We start from the raw sequence: 10,081 nt of genomic DNA, 5'->3' as shown, positions 1-10,081 counted from the left end.
AAAATTAGTACATATCTGACTAAAAGAGACTGTGTTGAGGACCCATTTTACGCTTTCCCCATTTCCATTCTCAATTTTATGGTACATAGGCATCCATGTTGCATTGTTTGAAAAAGAGGTTAAATGTCAAAGAACATTTGAAAATGCTGAATATAATAATGCATAATTATTGAATAAATTCTGTGGATTTCTTTAAATCTGATGTATTTATAATTCACAAGAAGGTAATAAATTCCTTTTTTATTTTCAGGAAATATATGGGAGCCTGGCCAGCATTTGTTCTTTCACTGCTATATATTGGAGTATTAACATTGTTTATTCAGCAAGTAAGTGTTACCTCATTTTCTTTTCACTTCAAAATATCAACTGTATAAAAACTAACCTCATAAAATTACACAGACAGAAGAATAGCACATTTGACAGAGGACTACAAAGACAATCACTAGCTAGGAATGTCAGCTGAAAAATGTCTGACCTAATGAACAAGCGTGCACATCAGTGGAACATAATTTCAACAGCGTACTGTGTAACTGACAGATCTATTTTGGAACTTGTACACACTGTGTTTGATTATCGGAGTGGATTAAAACATGGGCATTATTTATTTTTCGTTTCATGTTTCTGAGTGACCGGGTCGATGTCTTTGCAATATTGTAATGGTTAAGTTTCAATTTTATTTTTTTAACTACAAAATGGGGGCGTTTATTAGAAGTCAAAAGTTCTGAACGCACGATTTTCGGTAGGGGGGCGTTAATTAGAAGGGGGGCTTTAAATAGAATAAATACGGTATATCATTGCGATTTTGTCATTTTAGACTAAAAATGCAATTTTATTTTTGTGATATTGAATAAAAATCCTGTTTCATTCATATAAAAAAAAAAATGCAAGGTTAAATCATTGCGATCAAAATCCTCCTCCATTTTGTGCAATAGTTTCTGAATTTCCAGTATTTTTTTTCCTTTATTAGTTATTTGAACCTGTTTGACACCAACCAATCATATTGACTCCTAGGTTAAATCTGAATCAACTTTTAAGATTTTGTCATTATACATGTTTCAAAATAATATATCATCTAATTTCTGATTTTAATTTTGATGTGTTTATTTTTTGGGTGAATATTGCATTCATGCAATCAAAACCTTTATTGGAATGGTTTGATAGTGTCTTTTTTACTACTTAGTGAGCAAAAACAGTGCATTGAATGCATTTTTTATGCATCATAACCATAGCAATTCAAAAAATTCAGTGAAGTATGTACAAAGATATTTAAGTGACAAATTGATGTATATGTAAACAAGAGGCTGTCAGACAGACAGCAAACCAGATTTATTAACATTTATTTGTGTCCTGACATTTTCAATATCACAAGAACCATAATTGATGAACAGTGAAAGTGAAAATCGTCAATATCAAATTTGACCTCCATTTTGTCCTCAGTAACAACATAATATTAAAATTTGAAAAGCTTTTGTTGAATGGTTCATGAGCAATGATGAGTAAATTCAACAACATGACTGGAAACAAAATTTTTCAATCTTAAAATTTTTAAAGCTTTGGTTGAACGGTTCATGAGTAAATGCACGGACAGGACTGGAAAAGCTATTTTTCAATCTTTCAACAACCATAACTCCTGAACAGTAAAAGTCAAAATCGTCATTATTAAACTTGACCTCCATTTGTTGTCAGTAACAACATATAAAAATTTTAAAAGCTGTGGTTGAACGGTTCATGAGTAAATGCACGAACAACATTTGGCTGCCGCCCATCTGGCCACCTGGCCGCCCGACTGACAGCCAGCCGTATAACCCCAAATCAATAACCGACATTTTTGTCACAAAAATCGGGTTAAAGAACATACTTGTCAAGAAAATATCAGGAGTTGTGCGTAATACATGAATCTATCAATGATGCAATCTTTTTCTGCATATGTTTGTCAAAATCATTACAGAAAGGACACAAGTTTATATAACCAACATAATGAGTTACTCTTCTGATATAGATATATATCATTTTGTTCTAAAATAAAACAACAAAGTTCATTTTGTGCTGATGCGGCAAAAAGCAAACATCAATCAATCATCAATCATTCAAAAGAAGTGTTTTGGAAAATTAAAATAAAATGACATTGTTTTTTATTTCTTTTGTAGTTAGCTGGCTTGCTTGGTTGTGTAATAGGTCTAGAAACCAGTGTTACTGGTATAACTCTCATTGCTCTGGGAACCAGTTTACCTGATACATTTGCTAGTCGTACAGCAGCTAAACAAGATGAGCATGCTGATGCAGCCATTGGCAATATTACTGGTAAATGATATGACACTATTATTAGCCTTCCAAGTTTGGTATCATAAAGCTTGAATCTGAGAGACCTTTTACTTAATCATTATTTTGTTTGTTAAGGTAACAGTCACTCTTTTGATATATGGGGGGACTAATTTCATGATATTTAAGGGTGCTTCATATATTAGAAAGTTATCTAGCAGCTGCGTCTGGAATCTTACCTTTTACATAAAATAAGTTACATTAACAAAAATACCCAAAACTGTCAATTGCATGCTGCTATTCTGCCTTTCAAACCTCTACTTTGTTAAGACTCTTCATATCTTGCGAACCAATATGTATCAGATAATTCATTCCCTTACCAAAAAGTGCTAACATGTTGCACATAAGTTGCACATAAGATGCTCACGTTAGAAACTAACATGAATGCACATGAGGTTTTTAACATGCAAATTAGTTGAGCATTTTGTGAGCAAAAAAATTGCACATATGAAACTAACCTAATTTGCATGTTAAAAACCTCACGTACAACTGCTCATATGAGCTTTTGTTTCACATGTGCATTTTATTAGATTTGTTGCTCATATGAGCAGTTGCTCACATGTTGCACACATGAGTATTAGTTGACCAAAACAAAATGGCTGCTTCAAAATAGGAATATTTTTCAAATTTAGATTAAAATCTTAAATAATTCAATTAAATAAAATAACTGACACATCATGTTAAAAGTGTTATTCTTTAATTATTGTCTTCCTATTATTTGGTCTTTTTTTTTATTTAAACAATAATCATGATATAAATGACTAAAAACATAACATATACATGTATATTACAGTATAAAACTAATTAAGGGACTTGCAAGTTTAGTACATAATGAATGTCTTTGATAAATAAGTGCTGCTGTATTTCAGAAAGTTTAAGAAGGAATACTCTATATATACATGTAGTACTTATTTTGAAGCAACCTGCATATATATTCCCCATAAAGGACTTGAAATTGTAATATATTTCAAAATCTGACACAAAAATTAACATAATGAAATAGAAATGATAACTTACAAATAATTAACCACAGCCACACTGGTTTTATCAGATTCCAACAATGCCATTAACTTCAAATAGCACAAAATATGGCTTAAAATTTTTCATCTCCACCTCCAAATTGCCATGATGCTTTGAATTTGAATTTACAAGAAGTTCATGACTGGGCATGTCATTTTGAAAAAGCTCATATGAGCAATGATGTAGGTTAGTTTTGAATGGTTAGAAGAATGGACAAACTTTCAAAGTACAAAACTAACATAAAACTAACATGGATGATAAAAGCTCCCCTGAGGTTTGAATTGCACATATGAGCATTATGTTAGATTTTTGTGGGCACATATGAACTACCAAACTGCACACGTGAGCAATCTGATTTGCATACAATTCTTACTTGCATCTCATGTGCTTCACATGTGAAACTTATATGCTTTTGATAGCAATTTCTGTACGGGTTTGTGTAAAATAAGTTGTTAGTTCTATCTCATATAATGGAATAGTAGCAAAGACATTTCACTAAAGCTTGTGTTAATCTTTTTTTAAGACAAGATATGTCAGACTGATTACTTATATATATATATACAAGCCTCTCATTGTCTGTGCTTTTACTTTATCTTGGGGCAAGGAGTAAGTGGAGGCTATCCTTTTGTTAGTTTTGCTTGGAAGTACATCTTTTATCAATGTTTAACATCTATACATTATCTGTCCCAATAAAACAAAGTATAGAATGCTGACCATTGCACAATTATTAACTGATGTCATGAACTGAGATTTTTCAGATATTATTAACAATGTCTATTTCTAGACATGATCTCAATATCAGTCCTAATTTTACATCAGCTGACCTTAATATGCTTTTCAGGAAGTTAGGGTGGTGTGGAATAGTGTCTTACTGCCTTTTTTATAGTGCCAAAAATAGTTAAGTCAATGCCAAAATGTATGATAAATGTATATATATAATAACTCTCTGAAAAAGTTTTTTTTTTTATTTCAAGATAATTTTTAAATGATAAATTGATATATTAAAGTCATTACATAATATTTTCAGGTAGTAATAGTGTAAATGTATTCCTGGGACTTGGTTTACCTTGGGTGTTAGCCACCATGTATGGAATAGCTATTGATAAACCTTATAAAGTTAAAACAGGAAACCTGACAGTCAGTGTCATTATTTTCTGTGTTTTAGCAGTTATCTGTATAGCTACACTCATATTAAGGAGAAAGGTTGGTATTACTACATCTTAACAAATATAATTATAATTTCTCTTAATCTTTACCAATTTATACTAACTGGAAGGAGTAGTATTTTATTATAATCAGTGTGTGGTTCTCTTCATCTTAGTTAAATGTTAGTCAAAATTTAATTTTTTCGATGTCAAATTTTCTCCCTTTCTTCTGATTAGGCTTTTTTGACATCCTTTTATATGAATGAGAAATTTCCTGATCATTCATCAATCATAAAGTTTTTTTGAAAAGCATTTAAAGAGAAAGAAAAGTTTGCTTACATTTCGTTTAAAGTCATTTAAGAAACAGTTTGTTTTTTTTGCTATATGCCTTTTTGTTTTTCTTTATTCACACATTTGTTTGTATTTATATAAATGATGAAGATTATAACACAATGTTGACTGCTGTATCTCTATTTTTGAAATTTTTACTTATTATGTCAATTTGTTTTGTTCACACATTGTTTCTTATATAATGGACTTTTATGCCACTGTAAGAGGTTTAGCTAGCTATAAAACCTGTCATACAAGTAAGAGGTTTAGCTAACTATAAACCTGGTTTAATCCATTGTTTTTTTTTATGTGTTTGAACTTTTGATTTTGCCATCTGTTAAGAATTTTCCTCAGAGTTAGTTTTTTTGTTAATTACTTTTTACACATTTTTTTAGAAACTTCATAACAGAATGCCTTCATATTTGGTCAATAGCTTGTTTTAACAGTGATGAATTGTAACATGGAAGCATTTACATATCTGAAAGATACTTCTCTCTGTTTGTGGAAAACGACTTTCATTAATTATTCAGTATCAATTTGTTGGATGAAGTTGACATTTTTTCATGACTTCTTTCTCAAATATTACTGAAGAGATTGAGTGCATTTTTTGTCAGAAGTTTAAAAATGATGAGCTGTATATTTTGTGCGTTTGATGATATAAAACATGCTTGACACCTTTCTTCAGTTCTAATATACTTTAAATTTACCTATAGGATATGCTTATCACAACAATTCCTGTGTTCTTGCTAATTTCTGCATAGGATCATCAAACATTGTATTTTTTTCCCTTGTCTAAAATTTTAAAAAAGCATATAAACTAAAATCACTATTAGAATGGACAAACAGAAAACCAAATGTGAGCCCTGTGAATAATAGAAAAAATGATTGTAACAGAAATAATGGCTTAAATTATTTTTTTCAGCTTGTTGGTGGAGAACTTGGAGGCAAAAACGCTACTGTAAAATGGATAACAAGTTTCTTATTGTTTACACTGTGGATCACTTACATTGTCTTGTCATCTTTGAGGGCATATGATATTATCACTTGGTAAATAATGTTATCATTAGGGAACTTATGCATTATACTGGGGAAGTATGTATCTGAAAGGTTTATCTACATATTATGACATACATAGTTAACAATATATTTATTTGTTTGTTACCTTTTTTGAATTTTTAAAATGAAAAAAGCTGAAATGTTGAAGGAATTTCACAAGTTATGAATAAAAAATGATAAAAACATTTTACATTATTATTTTATTTTATTACATTTTTATGTATTAATTTTGTTTTATTTTTTTTGCTACACAAGATGAGCTTGACATTTTTTTTAAGAGTTCCTTATGTTCCTTCTTTAAATAAAGTTTTTGTCTATGTTTGAGTGTTGACAGGGTATGACAGTGTTTTATTTATATGTTAGTAGAATATTTGACAAAATCTGTTTGATTGATACTTGTATGTTGCTCATATTACACCTAGTCATAATAGTCAAAAAATCAAAATTACATAGAGCAGTTTAAATTATTCCTTAGGCAGATATTGTAAATGCCTTCATGGTAAGCCAAAATTTCTAAAAATACTAGCCATTTTTCATACATGAATTATGTATGTGACCAGATCCATCAAGTGAAATACAATTGAGCTATGGTAAATCTGAAAATCTTTGATAGTTATACGAGTATTATCATGATAATTTGATATGTGATATTGTAAGGTTAAATTATACAGACGATTTATGACATTATCATCACCTATTTTAAAGAATATAAAAAATAATCTTTTAATTTAACATTGGTATACTTAAATATTTTTGAAATAATTGAAAAATACAATTATTTGTTCTTATTCTGCTGTAAGAGAGATATGTGATCACCAAAAGAAACAGGCAGTTATATTACAACAAGGTTTATTGATATTAGAAGTTATGCTTAGAAATAATTCAAGACTGTATTTGGCATTTATATATATATATATATATATATATATATACATAAATACATTTATTTATGATATTAACCATTAGTATTATTTTACATGTAAATATATCTATAGAAAACCAGTTGTGCATGTTATTAGTGCTAATATAGCATTTGAATCTCTATGAAGCAAACTGTGATCAACTGTTATATTTTTATTATTGTTTATTTTTTTGTTTATTTTCTTGTTTTTGTAAATATTATCAGTGTTGTGTATCTGTTAAAAACCATTAGTTATGTCATATTTTTGTGTATAGCGTAGAATTTTACTTTTACATTCCGTTGCCAAATACACAGTAGAAAAAATATATATATTAAATTCTACACAAATAGCATAATTATTTGATTCTGTATGTATATACTTGTTTTTGAGTTGCTGTTTAATAATGTATAGATATTTTTTTTGTTTAACAGAATATTGATTATTGGTGCAAGTTTAAATCAAACATTTAAAAAAGTTAACATCTTTGCTTTTCACTGGCTGGCAGGATTTGGAATGGTAAAAAAACATATATCTTGTACTGCCTGATAATCTCAAAGCACCCATTGGACATAAAAATAATATAAACTCAAAACAAATTATTTTGCAGATGTAAATGTATTATGTTTTACCAAAGAAGATATTAGTTAATAATTTTAAGAATAAATATTAAGTAGGGAAGATTTGCTGTGATACATGTTTGTATTAGGTAGTCATACTGCATAATAACTTCTCAATGCTTGATTTTAACTTATTTGTATGTCAGTTGTATTCTATTTTGGTTTAGTTTATGTTTTTTTTTACTTGTCATCAATATAAAAAGAGATAAATGAAGTATACAGTTGTTAATAAATGTCAGTCTCAGCATCATAGTTGACTATATACTAAGAGCTATGATAGACATGAACAGCAGATAAGCTTTTTATAAGATTCATCTAAAGACAGTTGAATACAAGTCATATTACATTTTTAACTTATAACTAAAATAAAAGTAACCTTATAATGTATATAAAAACTATTTGAAAGATTGTTTACTGGGTGATTAAAGATGAAAAGTGCTTGTTCAGAGGATGACAGATCTATAGTACTAGTTTGATATCTGTAATAGTACCAACTATTGTTTATTTTGTTGTTACAGTAATCTGAATTACATTGGTTTGCTAATTAAAGCAGTTGTTTTCTGTTTGTAAAAATTTAACGTAATAAAGGTTTGATTTTTTATCCTGCTTCTTCTCGTTAATTCTTGAGTTTTAAATCCATGTACAGGAATATTGTTTTTCTTATATGGAGGAAAAACTCTCTAATTCATTAAATCACATGACCCAAAGGGTGTGAAATTATGTGGCATCTGTTGTCTGGTAACTTCAAAAAAATCTTCTCTTAAACTACCATGCCAATTTTAACCAAACTTGTTCACAATTGTTAGTGCCTATTTAAAAAATGTCTCCAATGAACCAGGAGGTTAACTAACATGGATAAAAATGGAACATTGGGGTAAACTTAAGAATTTTCTTTATTATGTTAAAAGCAGTTATTAAAACTGACTGGACAAAAATGTTAAAAACTCGCTAATTTTACTAAAACTCTCAGAATAAACTTCTTTTTCTATCATTCTCTGGAATGTTGATACAACATTATATGGTCTGATTGGCATTGCAATAAACTGATAATGTTCATAGGATGGGGATGAAAATGTTGTCCTTTTCCTATCAGTATGTTTCATTGCTATTTTAAACAAATAATCCATTTCCAGTGGTAGTGAGAACCTCGGTTTCGGATACACATATTTTATGGTCTTTTCATTAAATTTACTGTGATCCATACATTTCCGCCATGATTTTTTTTACCATACAATGACAGGGGACCAAAGACTCAAGATTTTCAATTACACTTTTCTGAATCCACACTATCGTCTTATTTAACAGTGTAAGGTATTTGTACTTGTATTTTCATAAATCTTTTTTTTTAATGAAAAATAACATCAATTTAAATCATTTTTTTTTTTAAATCATTTTTTGTTGTTGAAAAAGCGCATTTTCATATCAAATCAAATTTTATCAACAACAAAAAGTATACTACACCTGTCTTTGAAGATTTGTACTTCCAATCATGTCAAAATTATTTAATTGAAAAAAAGAAGTATTAAAAATCAGAACCGTTTTTAAAAAATGAAATATCAGAAGAGTTTGTATCAATGTATAAAAGGTCTCCATCTTTGGACAATTGAATACAATTTGAAGTAATGTTAAGGAAATGAAATACTGTAAAAACTTTTCATCTTCAGTGTCATATAATTTACTAGTAATGAAAAATCTAAATATAATCCTAAAGTTAGTAAGAAAAATTGCATGCATATATTTATTCATAGAAATACTATCAAAAATTCTGAAATTCTACTCACAACTGTCCCATTCTTTCCTTCAGTGATTTCAATGACTTAAATTGGCAGAAGTACATTTGAAAAAGGCCTTTTTTTATGAGAAATTCATGACCTGAACATGCTGAAAGTAATTTTGAAAAGGAAAAATGTGGAAATAGGCAGATAATAATGAAAATTGTAACGTTTACATTTGAATCTTGTGTTGTATGTTTTTATCAAGTACCTTAGTTTTCTGTTGAAAGTGTTTCAATAGACAGTCGGTATCCCAATAGTACTAAATGCACATCTATTAGCCAATTTGTATCTGTACTTGTATGATGCAGAATTCATTTAGAATTTTCTTTTAGATATATTGATGTCCTATCACTAAATTACCCATATTCCCATTTAGTTAAGGATATAATTGATACTAAAAGGACTGCTACATACACTGATCTTATCCTAAATTTTGACACCGATGCACGATAAAAAATCTTTGATAAATAGGATGATTTCAACTTCCTAATTATTAATTCCACCTTTCTGTGTAGTAACATGCCCTCTGCCCCATCGTATGGTGTTTACATATCTCACTAAACTCATCATTAGATACCAAGATTGAAACTTTTTATGTATGCCAGTCACGTGTTCCGTCTACAATAGACTCATCAGTGACGCTCAAATCTAAAAAAGTTAAAAAGCCAAATTAATACGAAGTTGAAGAGCATTGAGGACCAAATTCCTAAAAGTTTTGCCAACTACACCTGAGGTAATCTATTCCTGAGATAGAAAAGTCTTAGTGTTTCAAAAATTCAAAGTTTTGTTAACAGTTAATTTATAATTATGACCGTATCAATGATAATTTATGTCAACACAGAAGTGCTGACTGCTGAGCTGGTGATACCCATGGGAAATAAAAACTACAAAAGACTCATTAGTGACGCTCGAATTTG

General features: G+C 29.2%; 1 protein-coding gene across 1 annotated transcript; it reads left to right on the top strand.

Moving 5' to 3' along the window:
• Positions 1-255: 255 nt before the first annotated feature.
• On the top strand, positions 256-7,990 carry LOC143061163 (sodium/calcium exchanger 1-like). Its single transcript, XM_076233694.1, has 4 exons — positions 256-326; positions 2,148-2,301; positions 4,367-4,542; positions 5,737-7,990. The coding sequence occupies exons 1-4, from the start codon at positions 258-260 to the stop codon at positions 5,863-5,865; spliced, it is 528 nt and encodes a 175-aa protein (XP_076089809.1). The 5' UTR covers positions 256-257; the 3' UTR covers positions 5,866-7,990.
• Positions 7,991-10,081: the final 2,091 nt, after the last annotated feature.

The sequence above is a fragment of the Mytilus galloprovincialis genome, unplaced genomic scaffold (assembly GCF_965363235.1).
Source record: "Mytilus galloprovincialis unplaced genomic scaffold, xbMytGall1.hap1.1 HAP1_SCAFFOLD_233, whole genome shotgun sequence".
Taxonomy (NCBI): Eukaryota; Metazoa; Mollusca; class Bivalvia; order Mytilida; family Mytilidae; genus Mytilus; species Mytilus galloprovincialis.
The sequence above is the reverse complement of the archived record's forward strand: the minus strand, read 5'-3'. Positions and strand labels throughout refer to the sequence as shown.